The sequence below is a fragment of the Oncorhynchus masou genome, unplaced genomic scaffold (assembly GCF_036934945.1).
Source record: "Oncorhynchus masou masou isolate Uvic2021 unplaced genomic scaffold, UVic_Omas_1.1 unplaced_scaffold_988, whole genome shotgun sequence".
Classification (NCBI taxonomy): domain Eukaryota; kingdom Metazoa; phylum Chordata; class Actinopteri; order Salmoniformes; family Salmonidae; genus Oncorhynchus; species Oncorhynchus masou.
Window position 1 is genome coordinate 162,646 of NW_027016399.1, and position 24,557 is coordinate 187,202.

A 24,557-nucleotide genomic window follows, 5' to 3' on the forward strand; every position below is an offset into this window, starting at 1 on the left:
TTTCAGGAGAGGCAGTACAAAAGCAGATTTCCATAAATTGGGGATTTCCTGAACGTCAAGCGTGAGGTTAGAAATATATGGGGGAGCAATGATGTCAGCAGCAGGTGTAGGAAGCAGGGGTCTAGTTCATCAGGGACAGGGGATTCTGTTCTATCAATTTATTTCAGGGCTTTACACACTTCTGAAACAGAGAAGGATGGGAAGGAGAACCTGGTGAAGGAGAACCTGGTGAAGGAGAGCACAGGGGTGTCAGGGAGAGAAGGAGAACCTGGTGAAGGAGAGCCTGGTGAAGGAGAACAGGGGTGTCAGGGAGAGAAGGAGAACCTGGTGAAGGAGAGCCTGGTGAAGGAGAGCACAGGGGTGTCAGGGAGAGAAGGAGAACCTGGTGAAGGAGAGCCTGGTGAAGGAGAGCACAGGGGTGTCAGGGGAGAAGGAGAACCTGGTGAAGGAGAACCTGGTCCAGAGAGGAGAGCAGGGGTGTCAGGGATGAGAAGGAGAACCTGGTGAAGGAGAGCACAGGGGTGTCAGGGATGAGAAGGAGAACCTGGTGATACAACCATATTTGAAGGAGACCTGGTGAAGGAGAGCACAGGGGTGTCAGGGAGAGAAGGAGAACCTGGTGAAGGAGAGCCTGGTGAAGGAGAGCACAGGGGTGTCAGGGAGAGAAGGAGAACCTGGTGAAGGAGAGCACAGGGGTGTCAGGGAGAGAAGGAGAACCTGGTGAAGGAGAGCACTGGTGAAGGAGACAGGGGTGTCAGGGATTGAGAAGGAGAACCTGGTGAAGGAGAACACAGGGGTGTCAGGGAGAGAAGGAGACCTGGTGAAGGAGAAGAGCACAGGGGTGTCAGGGAGAGAAGGAGGACCTGGTGAAGGAGAACCTGGTGAAGGAGAGCACAGGGGTGTCAGGGAGAGAAGGTACATTCATTTTAGACCTTTTGACCTTTTTAAATGAACTGCCTGCATCTATAAAATGCTGATTCAAGGCCTTCAGAATGGAGGTTCTCTCAGTTACTTCCTGAGTGTCGACCAACAATAGTTTGGGAAGCTGTGAATCTTCTTTTCACTCCAAACCTTTCACTACTTGTCAGAATGTGGAGGGATTATTTAAATGATCTGAAGTAGATTTCAGGTAGTGGTCTGCTTTCACTTTTCAGATCAAAGCCACACCCATATTTCAGACGTCCAATCATCTGCTGAACCAGACCCTCTTGCTTTATCCCACATAGCATTTAGTTCCCTTGTGATTTTAGTACGTTCCTCAGTAAACCAGGGATTCTCTCTGCCCTTCATCCTGAATTTATTTAAAGGGGCCTATTGCGTACATCCTGGAAAGCATTGTGGAAGTAAGAAAAGGCTAATTCAACATCAGGGATTAATTCCATTCTATTCCATTTAATTCTGGATACATCATGTAAAAAACCTGGAGTATCAAACAGCTTCTGGTTTCTTTTCGTAATGACATGTGGAGGATGTTTAGGAATTTGACCATCTCTCACACAGGCAATAGCACAGTGATCAAATACCAGAAGCATTAAAACGATGAGCAGTTTTGGTTCAGATCAAATCAATCAAAGAGGATTTCAGAGGAAACTTTATATTCAACCTCGTTACACTGTTGACAATCTGAGTGAGATTCTGGGTATTGGATAGAATTGAGAGTTGATCAGAGCTAGATGTTAACCAGTCCTGATTCAGATCACCTATCAGGACAAACTCAGAGTTGACATGCTGTGATAATATGAAAATACAATCCAGAGAGCCAACAGGAGCAGATGGTCTGTAACAACAAGATACAACCATATTTAAACAGGAGCAGATGGTCTATAACAACAAGATACAACCATATTTAAACAGGAGCAGATGGTCTGTAACAACAAGATACAACCATATTTAAACAGGAGCAGATGGTCTATAACAACAAGATACAACCATATTTAAACAGGAGCAGATGGTCTATAACAACAAGATACAACCATATTTAAACAGGAACCAAGGTTAAGGTTCAACCCCAGATATTCAACTTGCTGAGGTTGAGTAGAAGTCAGACCGCTGAGATCTTGTGTTTTGCGTAAACAGCAACACCACCACCCTTAGATTGACCATCTGCACCTAAAACATTATAACCATTGCTGCCAATATATTTTTGTAGCCAGGTTTCAGAAAGCATAAATACATCAGGGTGGGCAGGTTTTATCCATATATCCACATAATCATACTACATCAGCAGACTTATTACATTCACATGCAGAAACTTCAGGCCGCTCTGACTACTTCATTGGACAGGATGTCAGGACCTGGGTCAGACTGCACATTTCCAGACAGTAGAAGCAGCTAGATAATGGCCGGTCTAGATGGAGGGTTCCAACATGTGGATTTATAGGCAGCACTTGAAGGGCAATCCATCGTCACCAGAATCTTTAACGCCACAACATTCAGGAGATGAGGAAAGTCCAGGGACACGGTTCAGTACCAAGAAAACAGTCCTGACATGTCAGAGCAACAGTCCCATTTCTCCCATGTTGTTTGGGAGAAATGTGCATCGATCTCACGTGCATTTATGGAGCAAGAGTGTGGTTTCTCCCAAAACTCGAGGGAGAAACTCATATGTTTCCTCATTGACAGAGCAAGAGTGTAGTTTCTCCCAAAACTCGAGGGAGAAACATCAATATATTTCCTCATTGACAGAGCACAGCACTGTGGTTTCTCCCAAAACATGGGAGCAACATCAATTATTGCCTCATCTTTGAGCAGAGAAACATAAGCTAATACTAAGCATCTAAGACACTTCTCCAACACAGAACTGAACCCTCATTAAATGAGCTAAAAACAGGACATCCTAAATAATATTACCAGACATAGAGACAATCAGCAGGATCACCCAGCAGACTCAAGCAGGAGAAACATACCAACTGGGAGAGTACCAGAGCAGGATTCTGTACCAGACTGGGAGAGACAGACCAGAGCAGGAGAGGACACCTGTACCAGACTGGGAGAGACAGACCAGAGCAGGAGAGGACACCTGTACCAGACTGGGAGAGACAGACCAGAGCAGGAGAGGACACCTGTACCAGACTGGGAGAGACAGACCAGAGCAGGAGAGGGCACCTGTACCAGACTGGGAGAGACAGACCAGAGCAGGAGAGGACACCTGTACCAGACTGGGAGAGACAGACCAGAGCAGGAGAGGACACCTGTACCAGACTGGGAGAGACAGACCAGAGCAGGAGAGGACACCTGTACCAGACTGGGAGAGACAGACCAGAGCAGGAGAGGACACCTGTACCAGACTGGGAGAGACAGACCAGAGCAGGAGAGGACACCTGTACCAGACTGGGAGAGACAGACCAGAGCAGGAGAGGACACCTGTACCAGACTGGGAGAGACAACCAGAGCAGGAGAGGACACCACCAGACTGGGAGAGACAGACCAGAGCAGGAGAGGACACCTGTACCAGACTGGGAGAGACAGACCAGAGCAGGAGAGGACACCTGTACCAGACTGGGAGAGACAGACCAGAGCAGGAGAGGACACCTGTACCAGACTGGGAGAGACAGACCAGAGCAGGAGAGGACACCTGTACCAGACTGGGAGAGACAGACCAGAGCAGGAGAGGACACCTGTACCAGACTGGGAGAGACAGACCAGAGCAGGAGAGGACACCTGTACCAGACTGGGAGAGACAGACCAGAGCAGGAGAGGACACCTGTACCAGACTGGGAGAGACAGACCAGAGCAGGAGAGGACACCTGTACCAGACTGGGAGAGACAGACCAGAGCAGGAGAGGACACCTGTACCAGACTGGGAGAGACAGACCAGAGCAGGAGAGGACACCTGTACCAGACTGGGAGAGACAGACCAGAGCAGGAGAGGACACCTGTACCAGACTGGGAGAGACAGACCAGAGCAGGAGAGGACACCTGTACCAGACTGGGAGAGACAGACCAGAGCAGGAGAGGACACCTGTACCAGACTGGGAGAGACAGACCAGAGCAGGAGAGGACACCTGTACCAGACTGGGAGAGACAGACCAGAGCAGGAGAGGACACCTGTACCAGACTGGGAGAGACAGACCAGAGCAGGAGAGGACACCTGTACCAGACTGGGAGAGACAGACCAGAGCAGGAGAGGACACCTGTACCAGACTGGGAGAGACAGACAAGAGCAGGAGAGGACACCTGTACCAGACTGGGAGAGACAGACCAGAGCAGGAGAGGACACCTGTACCAGACTGGGAGAGACAGACCAGAGCAGGCGGGGAGCAGTGCAGCAGGTAACAGGGTATGTGAGAGTGTCCAGAGATGAGTCTTTCCTTGGAGCAGAACACAGAGCAGAACTAGGACAGCATCATACTTTCTGCACTACAGAAACTACAGGACCAGTCAAAAGTTGGGACACACCTGGTACACCTCATAGACAATCAGGTGAGAACAAATGATAGTCCCACTAAACCCAAACCAGATGGGATGGCGTATCGCTGCAGAATGCTGGTTAAGTGATGCAATGTTCAATAGCATCACACTTAACGCCTCACTTCCCCTTTCAGGTCCATAGGGGTTTACTGCCCCCTGCTGGAGACTGGAGCACACTGCAGCCCCTTTCAGGTCCATAGGGATCACTGCCCCCTGACTTGCTTGGGCAGAGAAAAACGACTAATGGCCATTAGACCGGTGGAAATGTCCTTAGAGTCCAGATTTAAGACTTCTGGTTCTAACCGCTGTGTCTTTGTGAGAAGCAGAGTAGGTGAACAGATGATCTCTGCATGTGTATTTTCCACCGTGAAGCATGGAGGAGGAGGTGTGATGGTGCTTTGCCGGGGGCACCACCATGATAGTCTTAACCAGCATGGCTACCACAGCATTCTGCAGTGATACGCCATCCCATCTGGTTTGTGCTTAGTGGGACTATCATTTGTTTTTCAACGGGACAATGACCCAACACCCCTCCAGGCTGTGTAAGGGCTATTTGACCAAGGAGAGTGATGCAGGGCTGCATCAGATGACTGGGCCTCCACTTGATTTGTTGAACACGTTGTTGGTTACTACATGATTCCATGTGTGTTATTTCATAGTTTTGATGTCTTCCCTATTATTCTACAATGTAGAAAATAGTAAAATAAAGAAAACCCTTGAATGAGTAGGTGTGTCCAAACTTTTGACTGGTACTGTATGTTAAGGGGATGGTTCACCCCAATAGAAAGGTTCATACCTCTAAACACCATCTTATTAGATGGATCCATTTCCTTCATGTTTCTGAATGGGGGAGAAGGGCCTTCCAAGAGCTGGGCGTCTGGCCAAACTGAGCAATGGGGGAGAAGGGCCTTGGTCCTGGAGGTATTTTGCTCTGACATGACCTGTCAACTGTGGGACCTTATACAGACAGGTGTGTGCTTTTCCAAATCATGTCCTATCAATGGAATTTACCACAGGTGGACTCCAACCCGTTGTAGAAACATCTCAAGGATGATCAATGGAAACAGGATGCACCGGAGCTCAATCTCACGTCTCAAAGGGTCTGAATACTTATATAAGGTACTTCGGTTAATAATTTGCAAAAAATAAAAAATAAACATGTTTTCGCTTTGTCATTATGAAGTATTGTGATGTCATTATGAGTATTGTGATGTCATTATGGAGTATTGTGATGTCATTATGGAGTATTGTGATGTCATTATGAGAGTATGAGGTCATTATGGAGTATTGTGATGTCATTATGAGAGTCATTATGGAGTATTGTGATGTCATTATGGAGTATTGTGATGTCATTATGGTGTGTGGATTGAATAGGAACATGATTTATTTAATCCATTGTAGAATGAGGCTGTAACGTAACAAAATGTTTCTGAATGCCTTGTATGTATGTTAATGGTATTTGTTCACCCCAATAGTACAGTTTGTGATGTTTTTCTCCATATCTCTAAAAACCATGTTATTAGATGGATCCATTTCCCCCCATTAGTTTGGGATTCAGACCTGCAGTCATCTTGATTTCAGACACTATGGAGAAGTGTTCCACAGGCAGTAAATCTGATGTAGAATAAATGGAACCTGGATCCATTTCATTCTATTAACATGGTTTATGTGTTATAGCAGTAATGGGCTTAAACTGATATTAAAATGACAACTCCATAGATGATACCAGGTCAGGGGAGTTCATCTCTGCTCCCAGCATCCCTGGGACAGTACTGATCAACATAGCTGACCTGATGCAGAGGTGGACCAGTGATGTTTTCCTCTCAGTGGTGAGACTTGCCCTTCCATTTGACACACCTTTACCTGATGAGATCATACAAGACGTTACAGGCTTATTGCATGTGGAAACAGACATGTTTAAAATAATTTTGAATACTTAATAAGCAGTGGTTGAATGAGTTTAGTTGTAATGGAACCAATAGAAAAGTCCTAAAAGTACAAACAAAGATCCAAGACGTTACCTTACCTGGAGGATTTATAATAAAGAATACTTCATGAAATGCTCAAAGCCCCCTGTTGGAAAGAGTCCCTTTAGATTCAAATAGTATTTGAATCCAGGGTGTTATTGATTAGAGAACACTGTCCCTTTAGCAAAACATTTAGCAACAGAATTATTTTAGTTCAGTTAGTCCCGTGTTTCCGTGTTTCAGTTCATTGTCTTCAGTTTGGTGCCTCGTAGATATGATTCAGGTCTCCGTGGAAACATCAATGTAAATTCACTTTTGATTTTTCCATAGGGTTTTACTTCCTGCTGGAGACTGGAGCACACTGCAGTCCCTTTCCCTTTCAGGTCCATAGGGTTTTACTGCCCCCTGCTGGAGACTGGAGCACACTGCAGTCCCTTTCAGGTCCATAGGGGCCCCCTTGGAGACTGGAGCACACCCCCTCAGGTCCTGGTTTTACTGACTGCTGGCACACTGGAGCACACAGTCCCTTTCAGGTCCATAGGGTTTTACTGCCCCCTGTATGTGGAACTTTCTTTGGTCCATACAGAGCTGGAGATGACTGAGGCCCTCATCAATACAGGTACTGTTGTAGAATCCACTTCATGAACCATAGTAAAGACCAGTATGGACTATCACAGGTACAACCAGTATGGACTACCCAGTATGGACTATCAATACAGGTACTGTATGTAGAACCATAGTAAAGACCAGTATGGACTATCAATACAGATACTGTATGTAGAACCATAGTAAAGACCAGTATGGACTATCAATACAGATACTGTATGTAGAACCATAGTAAAGACCAGTATGGACTATCAATACAGGTACTGTATGTAGAACCATAGTAAAGACCAGTATGGACTATCAATACAGGTACTGTATGTAGAACCATAGTAAAGACCAGTATGGACTATCAATACAGGTACTGTATGTAGAACCATAGTAAAGACCAGTATGGACTATCAATACAGGTACTGTATGTAGAACCATAGTAAAGACCAGTAACTATCATACAGGTACTGTATGTAGAACCATAGTAAAGACCAGTATGGACTATCAATACAGGTACTGTAGAACCATAGTAAAGACCAGTAACCATAGTAGAACCATAAAGACCAGTATGGACTATCAATACAGGTACTGTATAAGACCAGAATGGAACAGGTACTGTATGTAGAACCATAGTAAAGACCAGTATGGACTATCAATAGTAAAGAACCATAGTATGGACTATCAATACAAAGTGACCATTTAGAATGAGGCCCAGTTCAATGAGAGGAAGTCTTAACAGAACTGGGGGATGACAGACAGGAAGTGGGGGTGGAGATCTAATATATTTTTGTGCCAAACACTAAAGCATGATATTGTAATAAATCTACACCCTATTCCCTACGTAGAACACTACTTTAGACCTGGTCAGAAGCACCGTAGTGCACTACGTAGGGAATAGGGAACCATTTGGAACAGAGACAGTAATTCCCCTGAACATCTTCCTCTTCCTCATCTGGTTTCTTGAACAGCCCTTCACTCCTCCCCTCTTCCTCCCCTCCTCCCTCTTCATTCTATTCTATCAGCCACACCACTAGCTCACCTCCACACAATACATTTACAAGTTAAAGACACACCTTGGAATAAATAACAAAGGAAAACTATTACTAGATGAAGTTGAGTGTTTTTTATTATTTCCCATCACCATAAATCATATTTAATCACTGAACAGTAGCAGACCTAACTTCATCTGTTCCTGACTCTGGATAGTGGATTAAAAAGACCATCAATCTCCAATGATATTAAAGTACTATTCTGAACATTACTGATATACTGAGTGGCAAGTCAAGATATCTGCTGGTTTTATTGTTTGGTCAACAGCACCACCTGCTGGACAGGTTTAATGTTGCTGGACTGAGCAGTATGGGAGGATGAAAGATGACACATTTAGGGCCGGTTTCCTGGACATCTACATTGAACATACTGTTTAGTCCAGGACTAGGATTCATCTGTGTCTGGGAAACCAGACCATATAGTTTAGTAGAAAGGAAGTGATACCAGCTTGTAGTGGGCTGACTAGTCCTGAATTGTCCTTTAGTTCCTGGACCATTTTCCATGCAGCTCCAGGTGACAGAGAACACATCAATTAGGACCGAGCCAACAAGCTGATCAATGATACTGAGGAGAATTACATAGAGACAGAGAACCAACTGAGAAAACATATCAATGGTTCTGAATGACAACCAATATACATCAACACCAGACATCATGATTCATGGAAATGTACAAGATTAAAACATTGTATTGAATTTTAATTAGTAACAAATCAGTTTACAGTTTAACCAGCTCAGCAGAACCATTAAAATCATAGAGCCTAAACCCAGGATAGAGGGGCTGAGTGAATGTGGTCTGGACTCTGTGGAGGAGGGTCATTGTGTCAGAGACACTGTAGAAGGACAGAGTACCTGCCTTGTGATCCAGGTACACTCCTACTCTGGAGGACTGAGGGCCTGATACTTTAGTCTCAACATTATTGTGTCTGAAACAATAACCACCACTAGAGTAATTTAAACTCCAGGACTTGTTATTGTATCCAAATCCACCATCATCTCTCACTGTTCTGCTGATGTCTTTATATGAGACTGCTGTATCAACACCACCAGTCCTCTCCACCTCCCAGTAACAGCGTCCAGACAGACCCTCTCTACACAGAACCTGCCAGTAGTTGGTGAATCTGTCTGGATGGTCAGGATATGGTTGGACTTGGTCTGTACAGGTCACCTTTCTGTTCCCTTCAGACAGAGAGAGGAGTGTGTGTGCTGTGTTTGGGTCCAGTGTGAGCTGACAGGAATCTGGGAGAAGAGCAGAGACCAACGAGGGGAGTCAGAACAATAAGTTAAGTCAGATACTGTATCTCCCCTGTCTTTGATTAGAGCACAGCAGAGATCAAATCAGAGAAATATGAGGAGTCAGATAGAGACCCAGTCTTTGATTAGATCTACTATTGCTATATATTTCTAGAGGGATTGTTAGGAGTGTCAGTAAAAAGAGACTGTTAGTTACTTCACAATAAAGAGACTCACATTGTAACAACTGTTCTCTGGTCTTGGGCTCTGGAGGCAGTACAACATCCACTATATTCACTACAGACACACAAACACATTGACAGAGAGAGGGAATGTTATCATCAGACCATATTCCACATGTATATGACTAGTAGGGAACTTTCAATGGTCTAAAGTTGATGTTCTTATTGTTTTCAACACACCTGTAGTGGAGATCTTGGTCCATTCTCCTTTAAGGAAGTCTTCTAGTTTCTCTCTCAGTTCAGACACAGTCTGACTCACATCTCCAAAGGACTGAAGAGGACGGACAACGATGCTGGGTAAGTCTGAAGATACACTGATACTGGAGAGAGACTGATACCTCTGAGAGAGAGAGAGAGAGACTGATACCTCTGGAGAGAGAGAGAGAGAGAGAGAGAGACACTGATAACTCTGGAGAGAGAGAGAGAGAGAGAGAGAGAGAGAGAGAGAGAGAGACTGATACCTCTGGAGAGAGAGAGAGACTGATACCTCTGGAGAGAGAGAGAGAGAGAGAGGGACGGACAGAGAGAGAGAGAGGGACGAGAGAGAGAGACATTTCCCATGAAGTTAATTTCATATCACATGTAACAAGACAGTTTAGTTACCTGGAGGAAATGGATGTGATCCTCTGTGTGTGAGAGCTGCTCCAGCTCAGTGCTTCTCTTCCTCAGCTCAGCGATCTCCTGCTTCAGTTGCTCCAGGAGTCCTTCAGCTTGACTCACTTGAGCCTTCTCTTGGGCTCTGATCAGCTCCTTCACCTCAGAGCTCCTTCTCTCAATGGAGCGGATCAGCTCAGTAAAGATCTGATCACTGTCCTCCACTGCTGACTGTGCAGAGCGCTGGAGAGAGAGAGACAGAGAGAGACAGAGAGAGAGAGGCAGAACAGAGCAGAATTAGGCCGATACCCACTAATTATCAAAATCCAGAAAAGAGCTGTTAAATTCTATAACCACCTAAAAGGAAGCGATTCCCAAACCTTCCACAACAAATCCGTCACCTACTGGAGAGAGATGAACCTGGAGAAGAGTCCCCTAAGCAGAGCTGGTCCTGGGGCTCTGTTCAGAAACACACCCTAGAGAGAGAGGAGCCCCAGGACAGCAGCACAATTAGACCCAACCAAATCATGAGAAAACAAAAAAGATAATTACTTGACACATTGGAAAGAATTAACAAAAAAACAGAGCAAACTAGAATGCTATTTGGCCCTACACAGAGAGTACACAGCGGCAGAATACCTGACCACTGCGACTGACCCAAAATTAAGGGAAGCTTTGACTATGTACAGACTCAGCGAGCATAGCCTTGCTATTGAGAAAGGCCGCCGTAGGCAGACATGGCTCTCAGAGAAGACAGGCTATGTGCTCACTGCCCACAAAATGAGGTGGAAACTGAGCTGCACTTCCTAACCTCCTGCCCAATGTATGACCATATTAGAGAGACATATTTCCCTCAGATTACACAGATCCACAAAGAATTCGAAAACAAATCCAATTTTGAAAAACTCCCATATCTACTGGGTGAAATTCCACAGTGTGCCATCAGAGCAGCAAGATTTGTGACCTGTTGCCACGAGAAAGGGCAACCAGAGAAGAACACGCACCATTGTAAATACAACACATATCTATGCTTATTTATTTTATCTTGTGTCCTTAACCATTTGTACATTGTAAAAACACTGTATATATATATAATATGACATTTGTGATGTCTTTATTGTTTTGAAACTTCTGTATGTGTGATGTCTACTGTTAATTTTTATTGTTTATTTCACTTTATATATTATCTACCTTACTTGCCTTGGCAATGTTAACACATGTTACCCATGCCATTAAAACCCCTTGAATTGAATTGAGACAGAGAGACAGAGGGCAACCAGTGAGGAACAAACACCATTGTAAATACAACCCATATCTATGCTTATTTATTTTATCTTGTGTCCTTACCATTTGTACCTTGTAAAAACACTGTATATATATATATATAATATGACATTTGTAATGTCTTTATTGTTTTGAAACTTCTGTATGTGTGATGTCTACTGTTAATTTTTATTGTTTACCTTACTTGCTTTGGCAATGTTAACACATGTTTCCCATGCCAATAAAGCCCTTTGAATTGAATTGAGACAGAGAGAGACAGAGAGAGACAGTAGCCTCTCTGCACCTCATTGAGTCAGACCAGGCCTTGTCCCCCTCCTGGACAGACAGGTACAGAACACCTCTTGGTCCTGCTCTACTCTCCTCCCTCCTGGACAGACAGGTACAGGACACCTCTTGGTCCTGCTCTACTCTCCCCCCTCCTGGACAGACAGGTACAGAACACCTCTTGGTCCTGCTCTACTCTCCCCCCTCCTGGACAGACAGGTACAGGACACCTCTTGGTCCTGCTCTACTCTCCCCCCTCCTGGACAGACAGGTACAGAACACCTCTTGGTCCTGCTCTACTCTCCTCCCTCCTGGACAGACAGGTACAGAACACCTCTTGGTCCTGCTCTACTCTCCCCCTCCTGGACAGACAGGTACAGGACACCTCTTGGTCCTGCTCTACTCTCCCCCTCCTGGACAGACAGGTACAGAACACCTCTTGGTCCTGCTCTACTCTCCCCCTCCTGGACAGACAGGTACAGGACACCTCTTGGTCCTGCTCTACTCTCCCCCTCCTGGACAGACAGGTACAGAACACCTCTTGGTCCTGCTCTACTCTCCTCCCTCCTGGACAGACAGGTACAGAACACCTCTTGGTCCTGCTCTACTCTCCTCTCCTCCCTCCTGGACAGACAGGTACAGAACACCTCTTGGTCCTGCTCTACTCTCCTCCCTCCTGGACAGACAGGTACAGAACACCTCTTGGTATATCATATATATCTCATATCATCATTCAGAACTTTAAGCATATCTTTGGGAGGACGTCCAGCCTGTTTGACAAAGAAACAAAGATTTTTTGAATTTTTTTGCTGACAAAATAATCAAATGTAATGTTTTTTACCAAAAACTCTACATGGAAAGCAGAAAGCTGTGATCAATTAACCTGCCCGCTCGACCCTATCCCCTCCTCTCTCCTCCAGACCATTTCCGGGGACCTTCTCCCTTACCTCACCTCGCTCATCAACTCATCCCTGACCGCTGGCTACGTCCCTTCCGTCTTCAAGAGAGCGAGGAGTTGCACCCCTTCTGAAGAAACCTACACTCGATCCCTCCGATGTCAACAACTACAGACCAGTATCCCTTCTTTCTTTTCTCTCCAAAACTCTTGAACGTGCCGTCCTTGGCCAGCTCTCCCTCTATCTCTCTCAGAATGACCTTCTGGATCCAAATCAGTCAGGTTTCAAGACTAGTCATTCAACTGAGACTGCTCTTCTCTGCATCACGGAGGCGCTCCGCACTGCTAAAGCTAACTCTCTCTCCTCTGCTCTCATCCTTCTAGACCTATCGGCTGCCTTCGATACTGTGAACCATCAGATCCTCCTCTCCACCCTCTCCGGTTGGGCATCTCCGGCGCGGCCCACGCTGGATTGCGTCCTACCTGACAGGTCGCTCCTACCAGGTGGCGTGGCGAGAATCTGTCTCCAGCCACGCGCTCTCACCACTGGTGTCCCCAGGGCTCTGTTCTAGGCCCTCTCCTATTCTCGCTATACACCAAGTCACTTGGCTCTGTCATAACCTCACATGGTCTCTCCTATCATTGCTATGCAGATGACACACAATTAATCTTCTCCTTTCCCCTTCTGATGACCAGGTGGCTTAGTCGCATCTCTGCATGTCTGGCAGACATATCAGTGTGGATGACGGATCACCACCTCAAGCTGAACCTCGGAAGACGGACCTGCTCTTCCTCCCGGGGAAGGACTGCCCGTTCCATGACCTCAGAACATCACGGTTGACAACTCCATTGTGTCCTCCTCCCAGAGCGCTAAGAACCTTGGCGTGATCCTGGACAACACCCTGTCGTTCTCAACCAACATCATGGCGGTGGAACACCTGTAGGTTCATGCTCTACAACATCCGCAGAGTCCCTCGAGACAGACTCACACAGGAACCGGCGCAGGTCCTAATCCAGGCACTTGTCATCTCCCGTCTGGATTACTGCACTCGCTGTTGGCTGGGCTCCCTGCCTGTGCCATTAAACCCCTACAACTCATCCAGAACGCCGCAGCCCTGTCTGGTGTTCAACCTTCCCAAGTTCTCTCCGTCACCCCGCTCCTCCGCTCCTCTCCACTGGCTTCCAGTTGAAGTACAGCATCCGCTACAAGACCATGGTGCTTGCCTACGGAGCTGTGAGGGGAACGGCACTCACAGCAGTACCTCCAGGCTCTGATCAGGCCCTACACCCAAGCAAGGGCACTGCGTTCATCCACCTCTGGCCTGCTCGCCTCCCTACCATTGAGGAAGTACAGTTCCCGCTCAGCCCAGTCAAAACTGTTCGCTGCTCTGGCCCCCCAATGGTGGAACAAACTCCCTCACGACGCCAGGACAGCGGAGTCAATCACCACCTTCCGGAGACACCTGAAACCCCACCTCTTCAAGGAATACCTAGGATAGGATAAGTAATCCTTCTCAGCCCCCCCTTGATGACTTAGATGCACTATTGTAAAGTGGCTGTTCCACTGGATGTCAGAAGGTGAATTCACCAATTTGTAAGTATCTGGATAACATTTATCTGCTAAATGACTTAAATGTAAATGTAAATACAACGTTAATATCTAGTTATCTGTGTCATTTATAGCCTGGCACAGATAGTAAAACTACATTAAATACAACGTTAACTAGATATTATCTGTGTCATTTATAGCCTGGCACAGATAGTAAAACTACTGTAGCGACCCGCACAGACAGCTGTGTGTTATGTGTTCGGCTAGTAGCTGGTTGTGTTGTACTTACCAGTTCCCAGTGTTCGCGGGGTCCGACATGTCAATCAACCTGCTATCTGCCAATCACAGGAATGCCTGGGATGTTCTGATGCCGGGCATCCTGGTGGTTGGCGGAGTGGCGTGGAGGGGGCGGGGCATTGGAAGTTAAGCTTCAGCCTTTGTTCTCTCTCTGACGTCTGGGCTTCACAAGAGAAGGTCCCGATTGGCTTGTGGGGTATCTTTCATTTATTTGGCGTGAGCTCAGGCCAAACAGTAGCCTGTGTAAAGTTGCTAATAAACCGTCAATTCGTAACTCAATCCTCTGTCTGGACAATTGTTCCTTTATGATCGAGTCAGGTCATTACACTACATTAAATACAACGTTAACTAGATATCATCGCCACATAACTTATGTCGAATTTAAAAGACACCGTTACCGTTAGTAACGTCTGTTACACTGTAACTTACAGGCAGCCTCACATAAAACCCTATTGGTTAACAAAGCTTTGATTATGACCAAAGTCTATAGTAGTGAAAACTCTCTCTCTATTCTAACTTACCACACATTCACATCACTGCCTCGACATGAATGTGTCCTGTCAGAACCGTTTCCTGTCCGTTAACTGTTAACAGTCTCGAGCCACAGCTTAACCAATGAGCTACAAGGAGGACTGACAGTCACGAGCGGTGCAGCAGCCTCTGCAGCAGCAGCCTCCCCCGGGTCCTAGTGCCCGCCCGGTAAGACGGTTAAGATGCGATGGAACGGTTGACGGAGAGAAAATAAATCACAGAGAAAATATATTGACTGATATATTGAATTGTTTAGGAAGCTTTAGCTTTGGCTTTAATACAATCTGAAAATACTTGAAAATAAAAATAATAGTTGCCCTCCTCAGGAACAACAAAACCCTCACAGACCAACTTCTTCTTCTATGATATAATGGAGGTCCTCAAACCAACGTTAAAGGTGCATGGCGCCACCTACTGTTCTGGAGTGTGTTCAATCACGGTTTACACCTCTAAATCCTCCTACCGAACTCAGTACTTCTGAGAAAATAAAAGAGTCCTACTAACTTCTAATAGACCCTCCCCATCCCCCAAATCACTTCCAAGTGTAATGTTTACTGTTCATTTCTGATTGTTTATTTCACTTTTGTTTATTGTCTATTTCACTTGCTTTGGCAATGAAACATATATTTCCATGCCAATAAAGCCCTATGAATTTAATTCAATTGAGAGAGAGACAGTTCCATTTTAATGTATAGGGGACATGAGTCGTCATGGTTACTCATGGTTATGTGATGAGGCAGCCCAGTCGGTTACATGAACCAGTCTATTCTCTGAAAGGGGTCCAGACAGCCTGTTCCCAACAGTGGGGTCAGTGGGATTGAATAGGGGCCCCTCTCTCTCTCTCTCTGACTGGAGGAGAGAAGTGAAATGGTGTGTCTCCTCTGGTCAACAATACTCACCTTGAAAGACTCCACAGCCTGTTGGAGCTCCTTCAGCTCCTTCTCTCTCTCCTGGAATCTCTGCTGGACCTTCTGCTGACTCATCCCCAGCTGCCTCTGTGGAGAATCACTCTTCAATGAGCTATCCAGCTTTATTAGTCCAGTAGATCAATAGTATAGTAATGTGACATAGGACCCATAGAGAGGAAGGTCTACAATCCTGAGGAAGTCCCTTTACAATATTATATTATGTTGCTATGTGAATGATTATAGTTTTTATGGCAGGATTTCATGTATCAAGGTGTTGAGGCTGAACTTTGGACTCAAAAAACGCTATTCAGAATGATAATAGTGTTTGACTTTAGAAAATGGTGATACATTTGGAGAATCTGGGTTAACATATCTATATACTCAAGGTTTGTGTTCATATTTGTTCTGCTGTGGATCCATTTCATATTGTATATAATATAATGATCTCATATTCAAACAGATTTAGTTCCTACTGTATTTTTAATTCTTAGTTTATCAGACAGCCACCAACAAGTTGTTCTGGTCTTACCTGTTTCTCAGTCCTCTCTGCTGCAGCTGACACTGTATCATGGCCTTTATGTTCATCCATTGTACACAGATAACAGATACACTGCTGATCGGTACGACAGTAAACCTCCAGCAGTTTGTCATGATGAGAACAGATCTTCTCCTGTAGTTGTGCGGTGGCTTTGACCAGCTTGTGCTTCTTGAAACCAGGAAATTCATAGTGAGGTTGGAGGTGAGTCTCACAGTAAGAGGCCAGACACACCAGACAGGACATGAGGGCTTTCTGCTTTCTGGTCCCAGTGCAGAAATCACACGCCACATCTCCAGGTCCAGCATAGCACAGAGCAGGAGGGGGAGCAGCCTGGAGTCCTGTCTTCCTCAGTTTCTCCACCAGCTCAGCCAACATGTTATTTTTCATCAGATTAGGCCTTGAAGTGAAGGTCTCTCTGCACTGAGGACAGCTATAGACCCCTTTCAGAACATCCTGATCCCAGCAGCCCTCAATACAGCTCCTACAGTAACTGTGTCCACAGGGAATAGTGACCGGATCCTTCAGTAGATCCAGACAGACAGAACAACAGAACTGGTCCTGGTCCAGCAGAACTCCCTGTTGAGCCATTTGGACGGTTGTTCACTCTCACACAGACAGACGACAGAGAGACTCAGATCAGTTTCGTTTCCTCAGAAGAGCGTTTGTGGGAAGGGGAGGGACTTCCTGGTTCTGCCAGAGGGGTGGGGTTAGAAGGAGGGAAGGAGGGAGTGAGAGAGGGAGGGGTTAGAGGACGGGAGGGAGAGAGAGAGGCAAAGTTGAGAAGGAGACAATGTTTTAGTTCCTAGGTTAGGACCCTTAATATGGAATAAATTAAATAGAGTGGTTAGAATATATAAAGGGTAACAGTTTCTATGAAGTACATATCTATAATGCTTTTAATGAATGTTGTAAAGTCTTAAACTGATGTGCTGTGATACTAACTATAATCGTCCATAATAACTCATACGTGGTTGTAAAAGTGTACAATGTGTTGTAGATAATTAGCTACAATGGGGTGAGGGGGGACTTGAAATGGATACAATGTACTGTAGGTGAAATGAATACTGTATGTACAGACTGATCATTGAGAATGATGTGACACTTTACATTACAGTGTGTTTATTGGTGTGTAATTGGTCCTGGTGGTACAGTGGTGTAACAGGTACTGTGATGCCTCATTCCTCCACTGTACCAGCAGCAGTAACCCAAACCAGTAATAAGGCTACTGTCATGGAAAGAGGTACAGGAAATATAAAGGATCTATACATCTATGATATACTGTATGTAATGATATGTCTACTAGATGGTGTTCTATACTGTATGTAATGATATGTCTACTAGATGGTGTTCTATACTGTATGTAATGATATGTCTTCTAGATGGTGTTCTATACTGTATGTAATGATATGTCTACTAGATGGTGTTCTATACTGTATGTAATGATATGTCTTCTAGATGGTGTTCTATACTGTATGTAATGATATGTCTTCTAGATGGTGTTCTATACTGTATGTAATGATATGTCTACTAGATGGTGTTCTATACTGTATGTAATGATATGTCTACTAGATGGTGTTCTATACTGTATGTAATGATATGTCTACTAGATGGTGTTCTATACTGTATGTAATGATATGTCTACTAGATGGTGTTCTATACTGTATGTAATGATATGTCTTCTAGATGGTGTTCTATACTGTATGTAATGATATGTCTACTAGATGGTGTTCTATACTGTATGTAATGATATGTCTACTAGATGGTGTTCTATACTGTATGTAATGATATGTCTTCTAGATGGTGTTCTATACTGTATGTAATGATATGTCTACTAGATGGTGTTCTATACTGTATGTAATGATATGTCTACTAGATGGTGTTCTATACTGTATGTAATGATATGTCTAGACTAGATGGTGTTCTATACTGTATGTAATGATATGTCTACTAGATGGTGTTCTGTCTACTAGATATGTAATGATATGTCTACTAGATGGTGTTCTATACTGTATGTAATGATATGTCTTCTAGATGGTGTTCTATACTGTATGTAATGATATGTCTTCTAGATGGTGTTCTATACTGTATGTAATGATATGTCTCTGTCTTCTAGATAGTGTTCAATGTTCGCTGCCTGCACCTAGACGCCCGACTAGCATCACCACCCTGGATGGTTCCGACCTAGAATATGTGGACATCTATAAGTGCCTAGGTGTCTGGCTAGACTGTAAACTTTCCTTCCAGACTCATATCAAACATCTCCAATCCAAAATCAAATCTAGAATCGGCTTTCTATTTCGCAACAAAGCCTCCTTCACTCACGCCGCCAAACTGACTATCCTACCAATCCTCGACTTTGGCGATGTCATCTACAAAATGGCTTCCAATACTCCACTCAGCAAACTGATACAGTTTATCATAGTGCCATCCGTTTTGTTACTAAAGCACCCTATACCACCCACCACTGCGACCTGTATGCTCTTGTTGGTTGGCCCTTGCTTCATTCTCAGCAACACCCATCCGTAGCACGCGCTCCAGCAGGTGTATCTCACTGATCATCCCTAAAGCCAACACCTCCTTTGGCTGCCTTTCCTTCCAGTTCTCTGCTGCCTGTGACTGGAACTTTTATCTCACTCACCAACTTTAAACATCTGCTATCTGAGCAGCTAACCGATCGCTGCAGCTGTACATAGTACATCGGTAAATAGCCCACCCAATTTACCTACCTCATCCCCATACTGTTTTTGTTTATTTACTTTTCTGCTCTTTTGCACACAAGTATCTCTACCTGCACATGACCATCTGATCATTTATCACTCCAGTGTTAATCTGCTAAATTGTAATTATTCGCCTACCTCCTCATGCCTTTTGCACACAATGTATATAGACTCTCATTTAATTTTTTCTACTGTGTTATTGACTTGTTAATTGTTTACTCCATGTGTAACTCTGTGTTGTCTGTTCACACTGCTATGATTTATCTTGGCCAGGTTGCAGTTGTAAATGAGAACTTGTTCTCAACTAACCTGTTCTGGTTAAATAAAGGTGAAATAAAAATAAAAAGACAATAACATTGAGCACGTCTGGGACCTGTTGGACCGGAGGGTTTGCAGATGCCTTGGTGGAAGAGTGGGGTAACATCTCACAGCAAGAACTGGAAAATCTGGTGCAGTCCATGAGGAGTAGATGCACTGCAGTACTTAATGCAGCTGGTGGCCACACCAGATACTGACTGTTACTTTTGATTTTGACCCCCTTTGTTCAGGGACACATTATTCCATTTCTGTTACTCACATGTCTTTGGAACTTGTTCAGTTTATGTCTCAGTTTGTTGAATGATTTTGTTCTGTTCATCCCAATCAACATATTTGACACATGATCTTGTGGGTTTCTTTGTTTGTGTATGTTTTTGGTCGTTGGTTTCTTTATTGGTTTTTTTCCAATCATAAATGATGGGACAGCTGTCTATCCTTGTCTCTGATTGGGCATCACTGACATGTTAGGTGGCATCCAGACAGCACCCGTTGAAAGTTGTGCTCTTCTCCTTACTGTGTGGGATCTTGTTTCCTTGTTTGTGTGCAGGTAGTTGAAGAAAGCTATTAGGTCGTTGGTTTCTTTATTGTTTTTTTTTTCAAGTTTTGTAAGGGGTGTCCACATACTGCTGTATATATAGTGTATCTGTAAGGGGTGTCCACATACTGCTGTATATATAGTGTATAGGGTGTCCACATACTGCTGTATATATAGTGTATATGTAAGGGGTGTCCACATACTGCTGTATATATAGTGTATCTGTAAGGTGTCCACATACTGGTGTCCACATACTGCTGTATATATAGTGTATCTGTAAGGGGTGTCCACATACTGCTGTATATATAGTGTATCTGTAAGGGGTGTCCACATACTGCTGTATATATAGTGTATCTGTAAGGGGTGTCCACATACTGCTGTATATATAGGGGTGTCCACATCTGTAAGGGGTGTCCACATACTGCTGTATATATAGTGTATCTGTAAGGGGTGTCCACATACTGCTGTATATATAGTGTATCTGTAAGGGGTGTCCACATACTGCTGTATATATAGTGTATCTGTAAGGGGTGTCCACATACTGCTGTATATATAGTGTATCTGTAAGGGGTGTCCACATACTGCTGTATATATAGTGTATCTGTAAGGGGTGTCCATCATACTGCTGTATATAGTGTATCTGTAAGGGGTGTCCACATATCTGTATATATAGTGTATCTGGTGTCCACATACTGCTGTATATATAGTGTATCTGTAAGGGGTGTCCACATACTGCTGTATATATAGTGTATCTGTAAGGGGTGTCCACATACTGCTATATATATAGTGTATCTGTAAGGGGTGTCCACATACTGCTGTATATATAGTGTATCTGTAGTGTCACATACTCTGTAAGTATCTGGTGTCCACATACTGCTGTATATATAGTGTATCTGTAAGGGGTGTCCACATACTGCTGTATATATAGTGTATCTGTAAGGGGTGTCCACATACTGCTGTATATATAGTGTATCTGTAAGGGGTGTCCACATACTGCTGTATATATATATATCTGTAAGGGGTGTCCACATACTGCTGTATATATAGTGTATCTGTAAGGGGTGTCCACATACTGCTGTATATATAGTGTATCTGTAAGGGGTGTCCTGTATATATAGTGTATCTGTAAGGGGTGTCCACATACTGCTGTATATATAGTGTATCTGTAAGGGGTGTCCACATACTGCTGTATAATAGTGTATCTGTAAGGTCCCTCCGTGGAATTCAAACACAGATTCAACCACAAAGACCAGGGAGCATCTCCACGTACAACGGCTCAGTCTTAGATCGCTGCTCCTGAGTGGCGCAGGGGCCTAAGGCACTGCATCTCAGTACAATAGGTGTCACTACAGTCCCTGGTTTGAATCCAGGCTGTATCACAGGGGCCTAAGGCACTGCATCTCAGGTGTACAGTCCCAATAGGTGTCACTACAGTCCCTGGTTTGAATCCAGGCTGTATCACAGGGCCAAAGGCACTGCATCTCAGAATCCAGGCTGTATCAAGAGGTGTCACTACAGTCCCTGGTTTGAATCCAGGCTGTATCACAACCGGCCGTGATTGGGAGTCCCATAGGGTGGAGCACAATTGTCCCAGCGTTGTCCGGGGTAGGCCGTCATTGTAAATAAGAATTTGTTCTTAACTGACTTGTCTAGTTAAAAAAAGGTTAAACACTTAGAGTTTAATGGCTGTGATTGGAGAATGCAAATTAATTACTTAAAGTCATACAATGTGATTTTCTTGATTTTTGTTTTAGATTCCGTCCCTCACAGTTGAAGTGTACCTATGATAAAAATTACAGACCTCTACATGCTTTGTAAGTAGGAAAACCTGCAAAATCTGCAGTGTATCAAATAATTGTTCTCCCCACTGTAGGTGCCCCTATTGAAATCAAATCAGACATCAACAGCATCATCCTGGAAACCCTAGACCCACTCCAATTCACATACCGCCCCAACAGATCCACAGATGACGCAATCCCAATGGCACTCTACACTGCCCTTTCCCACCTGGACAACAGGATCAGTTACATGAGAATGCTAAGCTAAGCTAAGGAGCCTGGGACTAAACACCTCCCTCTGCAACTGGATCATGGACTTCCTGATGGGCAGCAATGGTGGACAAAATGATATGTAGATTAGACATGCTATGTTGAGTTAACCTTAGAGAATTGTCTCTTGTTATGTGCTCGTATTACTTCGCTGATTCAGGCTTGTCTTTGTGTGACTTAGTCACAAGGCCGTACAGCTCAGAGCCGTTTGGGTTACGACCGCAGGGTGTGACACATCCGTTTCAGTTCTATCTGAAGGAAGTCATCTCTATAGAAACGGGCAGGAAGTAACAGAGAAGAGTGTGCAATCTGAACAGACAAGCTTTTCTATACTCAGTTTCTACACACTAACTGTCATATAGAGGAGAGGAAGTAGTTTCTAGAAAAGGATTCGGATCGGTTAACTACTCCATTGTTGTAAATCTTATAATTAATTGTTTGAAAGAATCTGAAGCCTAAGGGGTGCGTGCTCAGTCCCCTCCTGTACTCCCTGTTCACCCACAACTGCGTGGCACGACTCCAACACCATCATTGAGTTTGCTGTTTGCAGTGTTTTGTACACTGCTGCTACAAACTGTTTATTATCTATGCAAAGTCACTTCCCCCCTACCTACATGTACAAACCCCCCTAAACCTACATGTACAAACCAATCTAACAAACCTAAACCCCTGCACATTGACTCCTACCATATCTGTTATTTTATCATGTTAAACTAACCTAACGAACCTAAACCCCTGCACATTGACTCCTACCATATCTGTTATTTTATCATGTTAAACTAACCTAACGAACCTAAACCCCTGCACATTGACTGCTACCATATCTGTTATTTTATCATGTTAAACCAACCTAACGAACCTTGCACATTACTCCTACCATTTTTACATTACCTTGTTCTTATTTTTTTACATTACTTAATTTAGTAAATATTTTCTTAACTCTATTTTCTTAAAACTGAATTGTTGGTTAAGGGCTTGTAAGTAGATTGTAAGTAGATATTTCATTAGTTTTGAGGAGGCATTGAATAGTTGCTACATATATTTTATATATATATATTCTTTCCATGTTTTTTTAATTTTAGGCTTTTTAATTTCATATTTTGATATTTTTTATTTTATAATAAAAAAAAATGTAAAAACACTTTTTTGGTTAGTACATGGTTCCATATGTGTTATTTTTGATGTCTTCACTGTTATTCTACAATGTAGAAAATAGTCCTTATAAAGTAAACTCCTGGAATGACTAGGGTGTGTACAATCTGTTGACTGGTACTGTATGAACACTAGTATTCAGACATTACTCAGTCAGCAATGTCTGGTTGATCCATTTGATATGTCATGAGCACGTACTGTAGTTAGGATACGGTCCTAGTATTGACTGGATCAGGGGTATCTATGATTGGACCAGTCAGAAATATCAGAGTTATTGGTATGATATACTGGAGTGTATGTGTTTGTCCCAGGAGAATCTGCGGCCCCAGTTCGAAGCCAAGTACTCCCGAGTAGAGAGAGTAAACCCCATCTCTGGCAAGCCGGAGCCCTTCCAGCCCTTCACTGACAAACTCAGCAGACTCATGGTCTCTGTGTCTGGCATCTTCTTCATGGTAATGTTAGAGTTGCGTAAATTCGAATCTGGTATCAGGATAAATATAACAATGAGTCACCGATTTTATACTATGTATTTTTTATTAGCTAAGTCATAAATGGCAAATGCAACGTTCGTATATACGGGCTCACTGTAATACCACGCAGGGCAGAACAGAGAACTGACAGGATGTACGTAAACATTGTTCTGATACACATTATGATAGACGGAGTTCAAGCCCGTCTGTTGGCCTATCACAGTAGAGACTGGGCGTGGTTTAAACTTGCCCAGCCTATCGCAGGCGCTCAGGCGGGTCCGCGCCTCTTGGCGCTTCTTCCTCCCTCCGTCGATGTATAGATCCTGACTGTTCAACCAACATCAGATAATATTTAATCATATATATGCTAATGGCTATAATGTAAAATACAGAATCCAACAAAGGTCAGGCAAGAGAGAACAATAAGGGTGAACAGAAATACAGAAACCCGCGATGGACCAAACCAAAATATACAACACTTTTACAATCAAGTGTATTTACCTTATAGATATGAAAAAGTGTTTGTACACCAAAAAATAAGAGACATCTACCACTATCAGATTAGAGACGTATCAGATAAGAGCCATATCAGATTAGAGCCATAAGGGAGACTAGACATCTACCACTATCAGATTAGAGCCAACAGGGAGACTAGACATCTACCACCCCACCCCACTACAACTATCAGATTAGAGCCATAAAGGAGACTAGACATCTACCACTACAACTATCAGATTAGAGCCATAAGGGAGACTAGACATCTACCACCCCACTACCACTATCAGATTAGAGCCATAAGATAGGAGCCAAAGAGACAGGAGACTAGACATCTACCACCCCACCACTATCAGGGAGACTAGACATCCCACCCCACTACCACTATCAGATTAGAGCCATAAAGGAGACTAGACATCTACCACCACCCCACTACCACTATCAGATTAGAGCCATAAGGGAGACTA

General features: G+C 44.0%; 1 protein-coding gene across 1 annotated transcript; it reads right to left on the reverse strand.

The window, feature by feature from the left end:
- Positions 1-8,287: 8,287 nt before the first annotated feature.
- Positions 8,288-17,024, reverse strand: LOC135538615 (tripartite motif-containing protein 16-like). Its single transcript, XM_064964496.1, has 6 exons — positions 16,347-17,024; positions 15,809-15,904; positions 10,099-10,332; positions 9,676-9,835; positions 9,491-9,550; positions 8,288-9,259 (listed from the first exon to the last, which is right to left on the reverse strand). Exons 1-6 carry the CDS (start codon positions 16,941-16,943, stop codon positions 8,739-8,741), a joined length of 1,668 nt encoding a protein of 555 aa, XP_064820568.1. The 5' UTR covers positions 16,944-17,024; the 3' UTR covers positions 8,288-8,738.
- Between the last annotated feature and the right edge of the window lie 7,533 nt (positions 17,025-24,557).

What these genes read in the sequence shown, in the direction of transcription:
- LOC135538615 (XM_064964496.1), bottom strand. Translation starts at nt 16,943, where the DNA reads ATGGCTCAACAGGGAGTTCTGCTGGACCAGGACCAGTTCTGTTGTTCT. An exon ending in CAGAGAGGACTGAGAAACAG is followed by an intron (nt 15,905 to 16,346) that starts GTAAGACCAGAA and finishes GATTCTCCACAG; the next exon opens with AGGCAGCTGGGGATGAGTCA. An exon ending in GACCAAGATCTCCACTACAG is followed by an intron (nt 9,551 to 9,675) that starts GTGTGTTGAAAA and finishes GTGTGTCTGTAG; the next exon opens with TGAATATAGTGGATGTTGTA.